The sequence below is a fragment of the Ailuropoda melanoleuca genome, chromosome 2, assembly GCF_002007445.2.
Source record: "Ailuropoda melanoleuca isolate Jingjing chromosome 2, ASM200744v2, whole genome shotgun sequence".
Classification (NCBI taxonomy): Eukaryota; Metazoa; Chordata; class Mammalia; order Carnivora; family Ursidae; genus Ailuropoda; species Ailuropoda melanoleuca.
Genome location: NC_048219.1, coordinates 82704699 through 82724782, shown reverse-complemented (window position 1 = coordinate 82724782; position 20084 = coordinate 82704699). Strand labels below are relative to the sequence as shown.

General features: G+C 51.6%; 1 protein-coding gene across 2 annotated transcripts in view; it reads left to right on the top strand.

Annotated features, from left to right (window-relative positions):
- IGSF3 (immunoglobulin superfamily member 3) overlaps positions 1 to 20084 on the top strand; it is a 93376-nt gene that overhangs the window by 57856 nt on the left and 15436 nt on the right. The window contains exons 5-8 of one of the 2 annotated variants that reach the window (XM_034654158.1): positions 2329 to 2718; positions 4107 to 4166; positions 6627 to 7028; positions 10561 to 10965. In XM_034654158.1, coding sequence (XP_034510049.1) covers positions 2329 to 2718; positions 4107 to 4166; positions 6627 to 7028; positions 10561 to 10965 — 1257 coding nt within the window. The remainder of the gene's footprint in view (positions 1 to 2328; positions 2719 to 4106; positions 4167 to 6626; positions 7029 to 10560; positions 10966 to 20084) is intronic. The other variant, XM_034654159.1, reaches the window with a different exon arrangement.

The window sequence follows — 20084 nt, the reverse complement described above, 5'->3', positions numbered from 1 at the left end:
CTGAGAGTGTGCAAAGTCCTGCTTCAAAGCCTCTGCTTCCCCATTGGTGGCAGCCCTGGTTGTCTTTTCTTCTGTTTTTGTCAGTTTGAGTCAAGGAGTCCATCCTGCATCACAGAGATGCTCAGTAGATAAAGCACTGTCTGTGCTGAACCTGGGAGGGATGAGGGCCCTGGGGAAGCCCGTGGGGTAGTAACTGCAAAAGGCCCAGGAGAACAGCAGCAGTAAGAGGTCAGAGGAGCAGGTTTCAGTGAGAAAGAGAGAGAAACCTAGTAGTCAGTCAAGCAAGAGGAAAAACAGGAAGGAAGGCATCATGGAACCCAAGGGAGGAGAGTGGGTCCAGACCGAAACCTGCTTAAGAGAAGCCTTTGGTGTGATTGCGGGGGTGGGGGGGAGTCACTGGTGACATTTTTGAAGTCAGCAGAGCGTGGGAGAAGGGCCAGAAGCCAAACTGCAGGGAGCTGAAGAGTGAGGGGGCATTGGAAAAAGCATAAATCAATTTCTAGAGGTTTAATGGACTGGGTGTCATCACCAAGGACCAATTGCTGTACAGGAAGGAGGGGGTACGCTGTTAGGTCTTGTGTCTTCACCCTGGGAATGTGAAGGCTTCACCGAGCCATGGGGATAGTCCCACCAGACTAGAAGAGTCTCTGGCTGCCATGAGTAGAAAGCCACAGCTGTAGCCAGCCTAACTCTAAGGAAATGGAAAGTTCGGAGGTCTCGAGCACCTGTTTGCGTGTTTTCCATGCCATTTATGTGGAAGGGGTGCTTTTTTTTTTTTTTTTACATTGATGTCGAGTGACTATAATTGGGTTTCTCACAGAGCCACTGTCTGGCGGATAACACAGGCACAGTTCTTTGTGGGTGTGTTCCTCTAGGCAGAAGGTGCCAGAGCGAAACCCACTTTCAACTCCTGCCTCGTAGGACTGGTCTTTGGGGAAAGGGAAGCCGAGGCAGCAGTTGTCCCCTTAGAGGCAACCCCCTGGGAGTCGTTGAGTGGGGTTTGCTTTGTCGGGAATCTGGGGTTGTAAAGGAAGGAGTTAATTTGCTGGCGAGAATGGGTATTTGGAACAAGACACTGGCCCATGTGGGAGGGGAGGTGGTGGAGAGCCTGAAGAACAGGGAGGTGCAAAGCCAAGCTTGGGCTGGAGAAGAGGATGTCGAAGGAGCATACTTGGGATTCCTGTGATATCTCAGGGAAATAGGATTTCTGTCTGCTTGAAGGGTGCGTAGGATAAGGGGACAAAAATGGGGCAAAGGTCTTCAAGATAGTGGTAGAGGCTTGGAAATGGCAGCATAAGGCAGGCAGTTGAGGTCAGAGCTAGCCAGTCTACAAGGAATTCAAACATACCTGGAATGTGATCTCCCCTCTTTAGAAGGACAGAGCTAGACCCGAAAGGAGGAGGGACCTAGCTCCAGCCCTCCTACCCAAAGCCCTGCGGTTCTGTTTTCTTCAACCCTTCATCCTTTGTCTTAGCCCCCATTTCTGCCTTGGGTGCCCGTGAGGGGTGGTCAGTGTCTCACTGTGTGCGGGATGCTGTTCGTGGCCCTGAGCGCTTCTCTGCCCACCCTCTCGTTCCTGGTCAGACAGCGAGTTCTCTGGAGGTTGCTTGGGTTCACTGACCATTTCAGTGGGCATTCACTTTCAGCTGAAGTTGGTATCTTCCCTCTCCATCCTTCTTGAGATTTGATCTGACAGGTGGTGACTGGTGGAGAGACATTTGTTTTCACTTTGCCTGCAGAATTTTGTTAGAGATTGTCTTACCTGTGTCTTATTCCCAGCGTGCACATGGGGCTGGAGAACACATCTCAATTACATGTACGTTTTTGAGTATTTGTTCGTATGGGGGTCAGCGCCTAGGCCACTGTGTAACTTTGTCTCTCACATCTCAGTGGGGTGGGTCCTACCACATCTGCAGAAAATGTCTGTAGTCCTGTTGCTTCAATGGAGTTCCGGAAGTATAGGTCAGGGCTAGACTTGGGTAAGTGATGTCAGGAATGATGTTCCTTATTGACCTCTGGGGGTCTAATCCAGCGCATCCCAGGCGCCAAACAGAGCCCATTCAGTCTCAACTGGGATGACAAGCCTGTTAGACTGTCTGGGTCTAGCTACCTTTGAGTTTGCTCTGTGACATTCAGGAGTTTCTCTGGTCCTCAGATCCCCTGGGCATGGGTTGGGTTTTTCTCCCAGGACAAGGGCGAGGGGGTGCCTTCCCCGTGGTTAGCACTACACCGAAGGCACAGGTGGTGGGAATTCGCTGATGCAGTTGGGATGGCCAGGGGCCCCCACATTCACCCGGAATGCATCCGTTTTGTTGTTTGTTTTCTTAGACAAAGAGTTCACCGTTCGGCTGGAAACGGACAAGCGGCTGTACACGGTGGGTGAACCGGTGGAGTTCAGATGCATCCTGGAGGCTCAGAACATTCCTGACCGTTACTTCGCCGTCTCCTGGGCCTTCAACAGCTCGCTCATTGCCAGCATGGGGCCCAACGCCGTGCCGGTGCTCAACAGTGAGTTTGCCCATCGGGAAGCCAGGGGCCAGCTGAAAGTGGCCAAAGAGAGCGACAGCGTCTTTGTGCTGAAGGTCTACCACCTCCGCCAGGAAGACAGCGGGAAGTACAACTGTCGTGTGACAGAGAGAGAGAAGACGGTCACCGGGGACTTCCTCGACAAGGAGAGCAAGCGGCCCAAGAACATCCCCATCATCGTCCTCCCCATCAGTAAGTAGAGAGATGTGCTGCCGTCTCCTGCTCCCCCTGGTCGGCTCTGGGGCTGGCATCACTTAAGGGAAGTCGGGGGGAAGATGAGCTGTGTGGTGGGAGGGGAGGGCAGGGCTCGTGGCACTCAAGGGTTCAGTCAGCGCTGGTAGAGAAACCCGCTCATCTCTCTCCCTTCTCCAGCTCGCCTGCCTGCGCTCAGCCACCCCCCAGTTAGGCAGAGCACGGGGGTGTGTTTGCAGGCTGGAAGGGGCATCCCAGAGCTGGGCATTAGCAACCCTCTATAAATGCCAGCCGTGCCAGCTCCGCTTGGAGGGAAATCAGGACTCCAGGAATGGCTATTTGCTCCCACGTGGGAGCTAAGAGCCCAGGAGAAGTGGGTAGATGCCTACCTCGAAATCTCACTTACAGGGGTTGGTCTTTTATGGGAGGATTTTCCATCATAAAGCACGTTATCTAAAAGGATTTGCTGTCTGGGTTTTTGGGTATAAGGGTTGGCATTTCCCTAAGTGTCTTTTCCCTGTTGAAATTGTGCTTTCAAAAGTCAGTGGACGGGACCTCTCCTGTCTTCCTGGAGCAGAGCCTTCCTCTTAAAGCTTAGCTGGTTTCCAAGGCTCTGGGTGGGCTCCTGTCTCCATGGCAGCTGGCCTTGTCTGGGTGGGGAGCGGCTGTGGCTGGGAACTCGGGGCACTACCTGAGTTTGCTCCTACGGTGTTTACTCATCCCCTAGTATCAGGATGTTATTAACCTCTCAATTCTCTCATAGTTCTGTTTTTAGTAAAAAGAGAATTACAGCTTACCATGCCCTGATTTTAAATAAGGCAGTGACGTTTTTTAAACTAACCTTTAACCTTTTCTCAACTGCTCAAACTGTTCTTTCCCTTAGCCTTGTAATGGTTCCCTCTATGTTTTGATTTACACTTTTACATTTTTAATATAGTTCTCCTCAAGCGAAAAGGAAAAAGCAGACATAGGGGCCTTGCCACTTTTTTCTTTTCTCACCAACAGGATTCCTTTCTTCCGTACTTATTTATTTTTAAAAATCTCTCACGCACACCTGATTATCTCGAAATTGTTTTGTCTCAGACTTTTTTCCCCCTTGCAATGCCTCGCATGGTGCTTTGCGTAGGGTAAGTGCTTGTGGGGTATTTGTAGAGTTGAAATTGTTGAACTGAATGCCCACTCTCTTGACTGTTTTCTGTCGGTTTGTGCTTGCCTTAACCACGGACTCTCTACTTTTAAATCTGCAACTAATCCCTCGTTGTTTTGTAAGGATCCAGTGAAGGGCAGCCACGCGGTTTACTTCCTATATCTTTTGTACTAAGAGATTTCCCCCAACCCCTTCCAAGAACTTGTTTGATGATCTGTGGCCTGCTATATTGCTTTTCCAGCAGATAACTGGGTAGTTAAAGTCCCTCAGCACCACCAGATCCTGCCCCAAGGCCACTTGGGTAAGTCTACCAAAGTACAACGATCACATCGGGAATGGTGATAATACCTTGGATTTTAATGGCGCTTTTCCTTCCAAGAGCCCAAGTGCTTCCGCATAGATCACCTCTTTCTCTGCTCCTATCCCTGAAATTCCTGTAGAGGCCCAAATCCTATCCATCCTATGAACGAGGAAGCCAGAGCACCGTGCGGAGAAGTGGCCCAGGCAGTTCCGTTAGCGTGAGTGGTTGAGCGTGTGTGGCGTTAGGAACATTCGCTTCTCACTCCGGATCCACGGCTCTGCGCTTAGCCTGTGCTGCACCACCCGCCTCCTGACTGAACATTTCACTGGTGCCCATGCAGTTACAGTCTTATCAGTCTGTCCTAGTTTTCACTTAATCCAGAGAATTTTAAATTGTCCGCTGCCTTTTTCTCAGGCCCGGGAACGCTCGGAACGGGTCTTAACAGGCCGTGCAGCCACTGGGTTTGTATCTGCCTTTGCCTGGGCTGCCGGCCGGGTTTTTCTTCTCAGGGGTCCTCATCTGACTGTGCGGTTCTTCCAGGCTTGCTCGAGCCGCAGCCCCTCAAGCAGCAGCCCCCATCGTAACCCAGCCAGGGCTTCTGGAAGAGTCCACTGGGGTGACAGGAGGGAGTGGCAGGGACGCCCTACACGGCATTTCTTCTGCCGGAGGCAAGCGAAGGGATTTTTATCCCTCGATGTGGAGTTGTCCTTTCGAGTCCCCACATGGAATGATCATGCTGGGGCTGAGTCTTTAACCTAAAGAGGAATTATTATTAATGAGGAGGATGATGAGAAATAATTACCTCCTCCAGTACTGTCAGTGTCATGACCCCGAGAAGTAAGAACTCTTAGCGCCTCCATTTTGCACACGAGAAATGAAAGTGTGGGGAGGTTAAGGGAGAACCCCAAGATTACAGAGTTAGGAAGCAGTAAATCTGGGCCTAGAGCCTAGGGCTGCCTGCCTCCGAATCCATGCTTCTAGCCTCCTAGTGCTGTAGAGGGTAGCTAACCCGGAGCCTTCTCATCTCCATAAATCATCTTGGTACGGCTCCTGGGGAGGTTGCCCTCCTGGGAGAACTCCTCTTTCCCACCCTGTCCAGACCTGTCTTTCCTGTGAAACAAGCCGGTCCACAGTGGATAGCAGGCATCCTCACCATTGCACAAACTACCTGCTGGGGCTCGGTGCTCATCGTTGTCTGTTTCTGCCTGTGGGAGAAATACAGGGGAGAAGAGATCGATTCAAATGCATGGTTATGGGTGTCTGTGGGTTCCCTCCTCCGCGATTGGGTATTAATCTGGGATTTGATTTAACTGATTGATTTTAAATTGTTGCATTTCATGTGGGCAGTACCTAAAAAATGGAAGCCGAATTAGTTATGGTGCTTTGTATTCTCTAATACTTGTGGTTTTTTTTAAACTCAGTATAGATAATTACACAAAATAATGTGTGCATAATTAAGGCAGATTCGAACATCCAGGGTGTTTATAAAAACAAAAGTAATTGGGAATAGTAAAATTAATCACGATCACGGTGACCGCCTTTTGGAAACCTCCTGTGTGTTAGGTGATTTGTATACATTGTCTTGTTTCCTTTTTAATCTTTAAAAAGTGCACAATATAAATACCACCGTCCCTATCTTACAGAAGAAGGCACGTAGAGTTGAAATAATTCGATTGAGTGACTTCACAGAGCTAAGTGAGGAGCGGAGGAGCAAAGGGAGTGGATCCCTAGCCCGAACTGTGATTGGCAGGAGGTGTTAAGGTGGAAGCAGTGGCACCAGGCCTGAGTGTGGGCGGCAGGATGGAGAGCAGGCAGCCTTGGTCTGTTCCTCTGCGTTAATGAAGAGGCTGAGAGCTTACTCCCCACCCCTCTGTGAGACGAGGCGCCTGCTCCGTTATTACCCACAGCCAAGCAAGCTCATGTTTCTCTTCCAAGTACGTCCCATCACTTTTGTGCTGCTTGCTGATAACATTGTCCTGAAGGGCTCTCATGGCACGTTATGGACGTCCCGCGTTTATCTGACGGCGCAGGCACCGAATGAGAGGCAGATTGAGGTGAAGTAGAATTCCTGAGTCACTCAGCTTAGTGAAACTCCCGAGTTGACACATCTTTGGACCCCAGTGGAACAGATTCCCTGATAAATGCCTTTATGCCCCAAGTGTACGGTCATCGTGTTGTGTTTCTTAGGTACTGATTCAGTGTCAGGTCTTAGACCCTCCTTATCCCACACATTATCCTGGTACCCAGCAAAGGGCCTCCGAGGTTATGCATCTTAAAATCCTGGGGAGTAATGCCCAGAACCAGCCAGGGTTTGCGGCAGCTAGTGTCAGAGGGCTTTTATCCTCCAGGGGAACGGCACCTGTGTAGCCTGACCTCTGCACCCGTCCTCCTTTTACGTCCGCGGGGAGGGTGCAGGAGAGGCCAGCAAGCCCCAGCGTGGCCCTCTCTCCCTCTTCCCAGAGAGCAGCATCTCCGTGGAGGTGGCCAGCAACGCCAGCGTCATCCTGGAGGGTGAGAACCTGCACTTCTCCTGCAGCATCCGCACGGCGGGTCGGCCGCAGGGCCGCTTCTCCGTCATCTGGCAGCTCGTGGACCGGCAGAACCGCCGCAGCAACATCATGTGGCTGGACCGGGATGGCACTGTGCAGCCAGGCGCGTCCTACTGGGAGCGCAGCAGCTTTGGGGGCGTCCAGATGGAGCAGGTGCAGCCCAACTCGTTCAGCCTGGGCATCTTCAACAGCAGGAAGGAGGACGAGGGCCAGTACGAATGCCACGTGACTGAATGGGTACGGGCCGTGGACGGCGAGTGGCAGATCGTCGGGGAGCGCCGGGCCAGCACCCCCATCTCCATCACGGCTCTCGGTAAGTAGGCATCTGGTGGTCTTTCTTTTCTTCTTTTTTTTTTTTTTTTAAGATTTTATTTATTTATTTATTTGAGAGAGAGAGAGAGAGAATGGAGAGGGAGAAGCAGACTCCCTGCTGAGCAGAGAGCCCAACGTGGGGCTCAGTCCCAGGACCCTGAGATCATGACCTGAGCCAAAGGCAGACACTTCACTGACTGAGCCACCCAGGTGCTCCAACATCCAGCAGTCCTACTGTGGGGAGACTGCTCCCACGTCAAGAACCTTACCCCGACTTTAATCAGAGTTCTGGCAGGAAACGGATGGCACCTTCCCAAGGGCTTAATTGAAGGGACTGTTACTGAGGTGCAGGTAGGGTTGACGGGGCCAGTGGTGCACGGTGGGGCCCCTGGGGACTGGTGGCAGCTGGGGGACACTCACTATTCCTGGGTCCGTGTGGTAGGAATGAAGTTCGAATAACTCTGGCCAAGGGATTGAGGCCACCCAGCAGGAGCGGTAGCCCTGGGTGGGGGAACGTGGCCACTGCCAAAACTGCCCCCCCCAGCAGAGCCTCTCTCGCCTGCCCCCAGGCTCTCTTGCCCTGCAGCCCAAGGGCTCGGCCCCCTTCAGAAGGCCAGAGCAGGGCAGACAAGGGTAGAAAATCCCCTTTCGCCATTTATTTAGCATTTACTATGTTCCTGGCTGAGTCTAAGCACTAAAGCTTATTTGTCCCTTTGAATTTTCACCTAGCCAAGAGCTAAACCCGATTTTACAAGGAAACTGAGTGAGAAGGGTTAACTCATTTGCCCAGGGCCACAGCTTTTAAATGACAGACCCACAGTCGGACCAGGGAAGCCAGGAGTCTCTCAATTTTTTTTCAAAGCCTGTGCTTTTATCTCTTCCTCTATAAGGCACCTCCTTAGGAAAGCCACTTCCTCATTAGCAAGAAATTAAAAGATACCTTGAGATTTGCTAAAACCAGAGAATTAGATTTGCTTGTCACAGGGCAGTTAAGGAGGGTTCTATCAACGTCTATCTGCTTAATATAATCGGTATATTAAATTGTCAAAGGCCAGCCTGCTACTTGTTGTCTTGTCAGGTCTTCCTGTTTATCAGGACAGCCGTGACATCAGTTGTGCTCAGTGGCTCTGGGTCCCACTTCCTGGGACCGCGTGGCCCGCTGTCCTCCATCCTCATAGGTAGAGCTGGTGACGCGTTCAGACCCAGCCCAGTGAAGATGGCAGCCTGGCTGGTTTTGCCCTCAACAGACCACTCTATCCTCCCCACCCAAGATTAGAATTACACTTTTTTTTTTCTAAAAGCTTAATCCCCAAGATTGACCTGCTTCTTGCAGTCATCGTTTTGCTTAGATTTCCAACTGTGGGAACTTCGTCCAGTGGTTGAGTTTGCCGACTGGCTCCATCAGCATCAGTGTGGACCTGGGGCGATGGCACCTGTAAGGAAACATCTGGCTGTCCGGTCACGGGCATTTTCCCCACACCATGAGGTCAGGGACATCCAAGGAGTGGTCAGCGCTCGTCAGGAGTGCTACTCTAGAGGTCACCTCACAGACTCTGCTGATCCCCTGAGATTTTTCCTTCTCACAATATGTCTGTGGTTCCCCCAGTCAGGGTCACCGGGGGCTCTGACCTGAGATCCCGGGACTTGGCTCTGCTTCCCTATTCTCTATCTCCGGGGCACCTCTGGCCAAAGCCATAATCAGGGCGGCCCAAGGGGGTGGGGCAAGGAGAGGGAAGGGCGCCGTGCTGGGGTCAGGTGGCCTGTCAGTCTAGACAGTGACCCACTCGAGTTTTCATGTTGGTGCAGTTAGGTGGGGCTCACTCTCAGCAGGTGCCCCTGCCAGATAACAGGTGGGTACGTCCTCTAGCTGCCCCTGGGCCACTGTGACCAGTTCGAGTAAGCCGGGTGCTCCGTGCACCGTGATCATGGCGTGTGCTCTGTCAAGCCTAGACAGAGTTGCTTGCTTGGAGAAGCTCTCATCCCTTCAGGTGTTGAGGCCAGGAACCCTGGTGTGTGTCCTCTCCCCGAGGTCCTATGTTCCACCACCCTCGGGGCAACATACTGTACTCAGGGGCACAAGTGACCATCACAACCACTTCAGGCTTAAGGGTGGGTCTCTGGGTCTTAACTTTTTTTTTTTTAAGGGTTCATAAAGATAGCTTATGAAATCTGAATTGAAGATCCAGAGTTTTTAACAAATTATGCTGACCTATAACTTAACCTCCCCACATAATGCCAAAAGATTTATTCTGTGCCTGGTCTTTCACGATGGAATTTAAAATACTTTCCTTTATGTGTATTTTGTTTCTTTGGCAAGTGACATATCTAACAAAATATGGCATGTGTCAGGTACTATCCCATGCCAAGTATGTTGCACATAGTAACTCATTTCATCCTCATAAGGACCCATTTTACAGATGGGGAAATAGAGGCAGGGAGAAGTGAAGTAATTTGCTCAACATCACCCAACTAGAAAGTGTCACAGTCGGGCATCTGGCTCAGGGGTCTGTGCCTTTAACCACATCCCAGGGGTAACACCACCTGACAAGAGCCCTGACTGCCATCGACTAGCAGCTTGTCCGTGCGCAGTTCATTTAAGCTCTCCACGCCTCTTCCTCGTCCATAAGAAATGGATGGTGCGCCTTCTTGTCCTACAAGGTCATTTTGAGGATTCGGTGAAGTGTGGCGGAAGAACAGCAGTTGGCACCACGCCTGGCACATGGCGCTCAGTAAACGCTGGCTGTTCCCAGTTTTATGATCATAACCAATGCATTACTATTAAGCAGTGTTTCAAGGTGAAGGACCTCAGATCACCCCCACTGAGGAGTTGATATCAGGGATTATTCTGCTGCCCGTCCATAAGGAGTCTTGAGAGCCACATAGCCTACTGTGACCGCAGAAGCCCACGTCACCCCAGGTCCCCACCTGCTCAAGGTCAGACCACCTGCTGTGGCTCCCTCACTGCCCATCTTCCCTGGATTTCACAAGAAAAGTAGAAAGAGGACGGGTGAGCAAGCCTCCGCTGCCCGGCCCAGGGAAGGTGGGACATGTCCTCCATCTGCCTCCCCTGCTCAAGCCCCAGTGTGCTGCGGACCAGACAGAGGAGGTGTCGAGGCTGGGAGCTGTGTCCACCGTGCAGGCAATGAATGAAGTTGCCCTGGGGGCTTTTTTTTCTCCTGTTTTAGCATGGAGATCCTAAGATCTCCAAGATTTCTAGGAATGGCTCTGCCCGCATGACCTCAGTCCCCGGGAGGGGACTGTTGGGAGGCAGGTCGACATGAAGGTTTCATTGGAAAGGATTTGCTTAGTGCTGCTCAAGGAGAATTGCCTCTGGCCTCTGTGTGTGGGGTCTTGCTATCTTTTGGGCTGGTCCTTCAACGTGAGAGCTAAAGTAACACTGGCCTGGGCAGCAAGAGAGACCCAGAGCCTTGGCTCTGCTCCGCTAGCTTTCCCAACAGCCCCATCACTGTGGCACGCTGCCCTGGGAAAGCCAGCTGTCTCCCCTAGCCAGAGTCTCTCTGCTCTCTCTCCAGAAATGGGCTTCGCGGTCACAGCCATCTCCCGCACGCCGGGGGTGACCTACAGCGACTCCTTCGACCTGCAGTGTATCATCAAGCCCCATTACCCCGCCCGGGTCCCTGTGTCAGTGACGTGGCGGTTCCAGCCGGTAGGCACCCTCGAGTTCCATGACCTGGTGACCTTCACCCGGGACGGAGGGGTCCAGTGGGGGGACAGGTCCTCCAGCTTCCGAACCCGAACGGCCATCGAGAAGGCCGAGTCAAGCAACAACGTGCGCCTGAGCATCAGCCGGGCCAGTGACACGGAGGCGGGCAAGTACCAGTGCGTGGCCGAGCTGTGGCGGAGGAATTACAACAACACCTGGACGCGGCTGGCCGAGCGGACCTCCAACCTTCTGGAGATCAGGGTGCTGCAGCCAGGTCAGGGGCTTGGGGGGGGGTCACGGATGCTTGCCCCTGGGTGCCAGCCACGCGGGGAGGGAGGGGGTGCACATCGAACCCTCGGCAGGCCTGCTGTCATGTCCCAGCTTTGTAGGTGGAGAAATTTCAAATCTTTGGGTGGCCGCGAGATTGCTATTCGCTGGTCTAGCTGGTCAGTGGCTGACATCTTACTGCATTTGTTTCCTCCCTCTGGTTGGTTCGTGTCATTGGTTTTGAACCATTTGAGGGTCAGTGGCAGGGTCAGGTCCCCTGCTCCTCAGTACTTCAGTGGGTGCCTCTTGAGAACAAGGACACTCTCCTGTCCAACAAGGACACTGCCGTTGGGCCCAGGAATTCAACACAATTGTGGGGTGTTACCAGCGTTTCCCTCATTGTCCCTATAATAAATATCCTGTATAGTTTTTCTTCTTTTTTTCTTCCAAACCAGGATCCAATCAGGGATTACAAACCACTTTTAGTTGTCATGTCTTTTTAGACTCTGTCTCTTTATTTAATGTCATCTCCTATAATCCTTGCAACAAGAGCGTGGAGGAAGGACCGTGGTCCCCTGTTGGCAGATAAGGAATGTTGAACGTGAGAGGCACTGACTGAGTACATCTCCTCGTGGCAGGTGCTTAGGCTCGCTGGTTTTATGAGAATTTCACAACAAGCCCAGGAAAGATGCCGTGACTAGGCCAGGATCACATAACTGGTAGGGGAAAGGGTGGAGCCAGGGTTTGAAACCATGTGTGTCTTTCTCCCATGCCATTTCCCGGCCCTGGCTCTGGCCTCCCACATTGCATTTGAATGAATTCCCTTCCCCTCTGGAGGCGGGGTCCCTCACAGCAGTCGGTAAGGCCACACTAATTTGGGAAGCCTCCGTGGGGGTGGGGGAGGCAGGACACTCTGCAGTCGTTCCTTCACTGGACCCTTTTCCTAATGCACGGGAGGGGGTACGTATATGTGCTTTTATGGTGTCGCCAGTGTCTATCCCCTCTCCTGCTTGGTTGGAAGCTGGTGGCAGGTGGAGTCCAGGCTGGAGGCTCTGCTTTCCTGCCGCCTCCGGGGCCTGGAACAGGAGAGTGCAGGCACCCACGCAGTGAAGGGTGGTTTGGATAAGAAGTGACTCTGCAAAGACGTTTTTCTGACTTTGTGACGCACCCACTTCGCAAAGACGGTTCCAACGCCTCGCAAGGAGGACTTTCTGCCCGCTCACAGCTGTGGTTAGTGTCCAACCTGGTCTGCTCCGCCACATCGTAAGGTCACGGTGGTCTTGTCTGAACTTACCCTTGGCCTCTTCTCACCCCATAAAAGCTCTGTTATGTACTAAAGTTTGGAACAAGCAGGTTGTATAAATGATGGGAAGGGGTTCCTTGGCCAATTAGAGCCTAAGCCCGGGCCGCAAGAAGCTCAGAGAAGACGCTGTGCTACATAAGTGGATTTTTGGGTTAATGGAGGGTTAAGCAGAGACCCCATTTTGTGTGACCTTTTGTTGTGGAATTGCCGAGGGACACACTTGCCTGCCTCACTGACTAGGACGTTCTGATTGTAATTGCGCATTCTGTGGTCTCCTCTGGCCCTCGAGGTCGGTGTTGTGAGCCACGGCGCCTGTCACATGGTTCTGCAACTGTAAAAGGTAGGCTTAGTGCTCACCCCAGGACCTTGCCTGGCATTGCCTTTTTGAATCAGTTCCTAATACTTGCTTGTTTCCGTCCCCATTTGGAATCTAAGGCTGGATAACATAAGGAAAGGCTCAGGAATTCACTCATCAAAGGTTCCAGTTATTTGGATTCTGATTAATTTATGGGATTACCAAAGAGAATAAGGGATAGAGATGTGTTAAGTACCTCTTGGGTGCCAGGCTTTGTGCTTAGCACCGATGGGTTTTTCTTAAAAATTCACCCATCATTGAAATGATGGAGATGTTTGTATCCCCGTTGTGGTTTCTCCGCGAAGAAACCCACGCTCCTTAGGAGGCGTGATGGCGGCCAGCCAGCTTGTCAAGTGCAAAATTGAGATTGCCGCTGCCGGTGGGCCTTGGTCTCCCCGACTTCCAGGGGTCTCCATTTTCCATCACACCATCTCATTTGTCCTGGGTGGAAAATGTAGCTGGAGAGCCAGGGGGTAAGGATCTGTTCTGAGGACTGTCTCGGGTCCATGTGGCTTGTGCCGAATTGGTTTGTGCTTTCAGTGTTGAGCGAGAAGGAGCAGACCTTGGGAGGGGCTGTTGGTCCCATGGCCTGCGCTCAGAGGTGAGCAGTAATGCGCTCCCAGAGGCCCTCTGGAGGCTGCAGAGAGTGGGTGGGTGCTGGGGCCCCGTGCCACCGCCCAGGGAGTGGCTGACGCACTGGGGAGAGTGCATCCCTTTTAACGTTACCGTCTCTCCTCTATTAAATATTTATGCAGTTAGCACTTCATCTTTCCCAAAGAGCTTCATGTTCCGTTTTTCCTCCCCGCCCCCCACACTCTGGTTGGTACTGTGCCTTCGTAGGGGGAAAGTAGAAGCAGAAGATACCAGGGGGCTAATGGTGTCAGACACTTGGCAGGTGTGATCTCATGTCCTCGTCACCCACTACCCTGGGCGGAGGCTACTGCTGTCCCACTTTACAAATGGAGTAACTGAGGCTCAGAGCGGTTCTGCCTTGCCCAAGTCAAGTATGTGGCGGGTGGGAGGTCGGGGGTTGAACCCACGTGTGCCTGGTTACAAAGCAGTGGGGTAGGGTGATGAAAGGGGGACTTTGACTTTACGGCCGTATAGTCCGAGATTATGCTTTCTGCGTTTGTTAACAGTCAGTAATAGAAGAATTTCTCTTTGGAGCTCTCTGGCGTGGAGGAGTCCCAGCACGGGCGGTTGTAGTCGTAAGAACAGTAGCAGTGACAGGGCAGCTAATCTTTATGGAGCATTTCTTGTGTTTCCGTCACCATCCTGAATGCTTTATACGCAATAGCTTCCTTGGTTCTTACAGTACCATGTCCCACCCATTTTATAGACAAGAACACTGACACAGACGTTAAATAAACTATCCAATGATGCATAATAGGAGGCAGAAGCAAGATTCAAATCCAGACAGGCAGTCTGGCTCCAGAACCCAAGCTCTTAATTTTATTGTATTGCATATTTTCTGGACAATTGTTTATTTTTTTTCTTCTCAGGGATCGTCTTTGGGACCAGGTACTTTTATTTGACCTCTCCTCTCTCTGGTTTACCATCCTTGATTTCCTGAAACCCGTTAGGAAATACTTAAATTTGCTTTTTTCAAGTGGGGGTCGCAAGGTACCCGGGGAGGTTCCAGTCTGCTAATGGTGTGGGAGTTTAATTTATGCCTCCTCTAACTGCCGATTCTTCAAACTTCTACCACAAGATGGCTCCTAAGACTTGGGGATACCAGAGCTCAAAACCAGCACTGGCTTCTCTTCTTTTACTCCCCTCCGTTCCTTGCCCCTCAAAACACGGCTTCTTATCCCTGCTATGGTGTTTTCCATGGGAGCGTCCCCCACTACCTGCCCTCACCCCCTTTTAAGAATATTTTGTCAAATATTCTTATTCCAACAGAATCATAGAGAAACTCAGGGACTGTTGGCTCTCTCCTGCTGGTCCGTGTATCAGCCTTTCACTGTTCATGTCACCTGCTCCCAAAGGGCTCTGTGTGATCTGTGCCCCAGACTGGTCCTTGTCAGGGCCACCTGCTGACCTGACCACATCACAGGTATTTGATTCATTAAAATCTCTGGCTGGATGGCATGATCAATTGTGGATCGATTATTGACCATTGTTTTTACCTACTTCCTGTTCCATCTGCATGTCCCCAAGGAAATCTTCAAGGAATGCCATCACTCCCATTTTGTTGATTTAGCTTAGCCTGACTCCCATCGATCACAGAGTGTGACCCCCAAGGGACATTTAGGCAAGACTTTAAGCCAGTTCAACATATTCGATTCTTTGCTCTTAATCAATTCTTTTCTCTTTTAATTTCCAAGCATCGCTTTTCTTCCTTCTGATTTTCTTTAGCACCAAAAAACACCCTCCAATTACATATCCCTAAATACAGAAGCAATAAGGGAAATGTCAGCACTCATTTTCCAAATGTTTACGACCCTCTCTTGGTCTGGCTATTAAATATTGCACATTCAAATTGACAAAGCAATAAACAAGCTTCCAAGAGGAGAGCCTCTGGTGTAGAAAGCTGACTTGTCAGTGGGTGTATTCTGCTGGGATTTTACTGATGGGTAGTCAGGATGAATATTTAATACCCTGTGGATGCTGCCAAATCCGTTTTCTCCAATTTCTTATTGCTGACCTGGCAGATTGGGAAGGCTGAGCGCTTTTTTCTTTGACTTGCATGGGGCCAGGGCATGTGAACAGTAGCTGTCCTTGTCACAGTCTGGTAAGTGACAGCCTGCCTCATCCCAAGTGGGATCGGCCCCTACTTTTTTTTTTTTTAGGAGAACCTGGGGTTCATTCTCCTTGCATGCTGGGTGCATGTGTCCTCTGCCTGCCGAGTGCGCAGAGACAGGGAGCAGCAGTGCCAGAGCCGTAGGGGAGTCCCCAGCCCTCCCCCCACCTCCTCAGGCCTCGTTGTCATGGTGATGCCAGGTGCACCTGTTTGTAGTCACCGCATAAGGGTCACTGCTCTGTCTGCAGACAGGTGAGACAGACAGGGCATGTCTGGGTTACTACTAATTAGCTGTTTCTGCTTCCAGACTTTTGCTACTTTCTCCTTGCTCCTCCCTCCCGCTGCCTTCTGCAAGCACGTTTGAGCACCTACTGTGTGCCAGTTTCCATGCTGGGTGCTGCAGCTGCAGACAGGGGTGTGTGTCCGTTCCTGCCTGGCTGACTGTCCTACGGCCTGGAAAGATGGAAGCTTGGGGAAGAGTCACAGGGGTGGTGGGAGAGGCGGCCTGGGGGATGGGCCCGAGGAGGGAATTGGCTTGCGTGGGCAGTGGGACAGTTCAGGCTTGGAACAAAGAACATCACTGAGGGAGGAAGCAGCATGCATGTTTTGATGTGACTGAAGCATGGGATTAGTCTGTCCCTGGGTTCTGGGATCTGAACCCAGGAAGGGTCAAGAGGTCAAGGAGCTGTAGTACATGCAGCAACTGTGGGCCCCGCCAGGGGAGGGCTCTGGCCCCAGGTATGTTGGCAAGGGCCAGGGGAGCCCTAAATTTTAGTCACCGAAGCGTGGAGGGTCATCATATGTGATGGTTGAAAGCAAGGACAGACCAGGCAGCCTGGGTTTGAATCTTGGCTCTACCATTCGTCAGCAGTGTGACCTTGGCCAGTATCTCTAAAATTGGGGATAATAATACTTATTTCATAGATCTGGCAGGGAGCAAATAGTCAATATTTATGAAGTGCTTACAACAGTGCTCAGCATATAGAAAGGAATCTCTAAATTTGTTAAATAAGAACATTCTAAACTGAGCAATCAGGAGTTCCGATCATGCTCAGATCATATAATCCTTTTTTTTTTTTAAGATTTTTTATTTATTTATTTGACAGAGAGAGAGGGAGAGACAGCCAGCGAGAGAGGGAACACAAGCAGGGGGAGTGGGAGAGGAAGAAGCAGGCTCCCAGCAGAGCAGGGAGCCTGATGCAAGGCTCAATCCCAAGACCCTGGGATCACGCCCCGAACCGAACGCAGATGCTTAATGACCGAGCCACCCAGGTGCCCTCATATATTTTTTTTTAATTTTTTTAAAAGATTTTATTTATTCATTTGGCAGAGAGAGACAGCCAGAGAGAGAGAGGGAACACAAGCAGGGGGAGTGGGAGAGGAAGAAGCAGGCTTCAAGCGGAGAAGCCCGACGCGGGGCTCGATCCCAGAACGCCAGGATCACGCCCTGAGCCAAAGGCAGACGCTTAAGGACTGAGCCACCCAGGCACCCCCAGGTGCCCCCATATAATCCTTTTTATAACAATTTAGAATTGTCCCTTTACTATTAAAATGAAATTCCTAGACAGTATGACATGCATACTCACATAATCTTCAAAAATTCTTACAGTGTCCTAATTGTGAAATAAAGGATGAATTTTTTAAAAAGTAGCTCATAACACAATGATGTGTTGTAACGCTGGGCAGACACACTGCTGCTCTGTCCCTAGAAACACTGACCGACCTCAGGCCTGTCAGCCCAGGCGGCGCTGCTGTCCCCGACACGGCTTCTGAAATCCCGAGCAACTCTTGCAGCAGTGCTGAACAAAACAAAGGAAAACCCTCCCATCATTTACCTGGCATACATTAAAACCATGCAAGAAAAAAAAAATGGCATTGTGATAGTAAAATGAAAGTAGGTTCTGAGCTCAGGGACAGCGTTTTCCCCCACACGAATGTCATTTGAAAGTCATGCAGGACTCGAGGCAGAGGTTCATTGCATGGAGCCATCCCAGACCTGGGTTTACATTTATCGCCAGCTCTAGTCCTCTAAACACCCCCTGCCCCCACTTCTAATCAATGTGCCCAGGAAAGACCTGCCCGCAGAGTTCCCTGATGTCCCTGGGGGTATCATGGCCTTGCTGGAAACTGCTGTCTCGGGGAGCAACAAGCGGGCCCTAAGCGGGGAGCAGCAAGCTCCTGTCTGAGGCTTAGGACACTCTGCCTGGTAGGGGTGGGGGCCGAGTGTAAGGTTGGGCAGAGATTCTAGGGGCTCAAGTGGGGCATGACCGCGAGGAGAGAGAAGAGCAGGGTGTAGGGTTAGGATGTAAGGACTGTAGGGCGTAGTACTGCTTGACTGGCAGGTGTCTTTGCTGTCCCCTCTGAGAGAGGGTGGGACACACACACACATACCCTCATTCATTCCTCCTTTGGCTCCCCCCCCCCCCCCGCCCCCAGTAGCTTTCCCTTCTTGGCTGACTTGCTTCCCTCAACTTGACAGATGTCTGCTGTCCAGCCACTGGCCCCCTCTATGCCTCGCTGTTCTGGTCACTGTCACACGTCTTTAATAAAACACAGTCTTCCTTCTCTCTCTCTCTACTCCTTCACTGGCCGAATCTCCTCACCTGCTCCCTCTGCCTCTGCGTGCCTCCTGGGTTACCCACGGCCACCTCACCACCCCACCTCTGGCTTCTCGAACTTGGTGAGAACTTCTCGACTTCGCCGAAGCAGTCGTGAAACTGCAGGTCACTGGGCCCCACCTGCGGCCTTTGTGAGTCGGTGGTCTCATCAAGACCCCAGGTGATGCTGATGCCGGAGGGCTCCAATGGCCCCAGATGGCCCCAGATGGCCCCCTGAGAGCCGCGGAGGGTCAGTGTCCGGTACGCGCCCAGGCCCCTTGCAGGCCCGCGAGGCTTACTATTCTGACCTCATCTACTGTACTGACCACTTGCTCCTTCCCGATTACGGTGCACAGAGCAGTTCTCACCTTTGCTCCCCTGCCCCCCCTCTCTTGGGTGCCCTCTCTCTCCCCTCCTGTGCCTGGGCAACACCACCTCCTTGTTTTTCAAGGGCTGTGTTGTTCAGATGTCACACTGTGAAATGCGCTGTCCCTCCCGTTGCAGTCAGGATTAAAGGCCTCTCCTTTACGTTCCCATCTCCTTTACGTTCCCATACCTCCAAGAAAAGATCAATCACCTATTTATTCAGTCATCCATTTCTTAATTATTTAGCAAATGGTTGGGTCACAGTCCCTGCCCTTCAGATGCTTATAATTTCGTAGGGAAAGAAAGGCCTTTAAAAAATGAACCTCAGCGCAAGGCGGCCTGTAACCGCTCTCGCAGGATCTAAGAGAATCCTTTACTGATGGAAGAAAGGAGTTCTGTGTGAAGGGGGTGCACATAAAGCAGGGTCCGCAGGAGGGGCGTTTGGCCAGTGAAGCCTCGGCTCTTCCCTGCTGCCGAATTCCCCCAGATGCCTCTCACCGCCTACCACGCTGTCCTTGCTGTAACACAGCAGCCTCTCCCAGAATATTCCGCCAGATGAGAGGCCTAGGAATGGAACTCTCGGATGCAGAAAGAAAGGGCCCTTCCCGCAAACACGGCACAGCCCGGTCCTGGGAGCCTGGGGCGCCCCCTGGAGGCAGCACCGGCTTGAGCCTGTGAGGGCAGGTGGGGCCTTGCCCTGAAGCCTCTCTTCCTGCCCCTTCTGCTGACTCACTGCTGGGGATTAACCCAGCCTCCGCCCCTCCCATCACCTGTGAGCTATTGCGCTCCCTAAATCCATTCACTGGCAGGGCCCCATCCAGCCCTTCTCAGGCTCTAAGGGGCACATGAATCACCCAGGGATCTTGTTGTTAGAGGCCGATTCTGAGTCAGGGGGCCGGGGGTGGGTCCGGGAGTCTGCATCTCTAACAAGTTGCCAGGTGACGCTGATGCTGCTGGGCCCGGGCCAGGGGCCCCACGTTTAGTAGCAAGTTTGCCACTTAGTTTGACAGTTCTGGATCTCATGGTGAGCTCTGAATGTGGCACTGAACCCAGGGACCAAAATGAAATGGAAATAGTGAAAATGTATTGCACGTTTATGTTATCCCAGGCTCTGTGCTAAACTCTTTCTATAGACCGTTGCCTTTAGCCTACACAGCACTCCTCTGTGAGGTGTTGGCATCATGCAGATGAAAATTCCTCCAGTCCTAAAGTGGGCTGGGCTCCCCCCTGCCTCTACGGAGAAGGATGGTGCAGGCAGGCTTCACACCGCCCAGGGCAGTACTGGACAGGACTCGTGAGATCTTCCTAATTAGGCATGGGAGCTGCTGGCTCTCCTGGGCTTCTGGCAAGGCCGTCCCTGCCCCTGAGATGCAGGAGGAAATCCTGAGCACAGAATAGGAGCTGACCCCTCGCCCACCTGTCAAGCAGGCACCAAATTTCAAAAGTGCCTCTCTTTCAAGCTTTTCAACACTTCACAATATTTTGACATGGGAAGGAAAGAAAAAATGGAAATGCTTTAAAACATCTCTCTTCCTTGGATTCTTGTTCTTAGACCACGTGACTGAATTGAGGCTTAGTCATAGGATTTCAGTTTAACATATGCAGTTACTATAGCAATTGAGGTTGCCTTAGTAACAGTTGCAAAAATAATCCGGCCCCAATTAATAATACATTTTAAAGCTCTTTCTACTCTACACTGAACAACCCAGTTTTTTGGACAAGAACCAGATAATTCAGGTGGTATCATTTGTGCTGATATAGA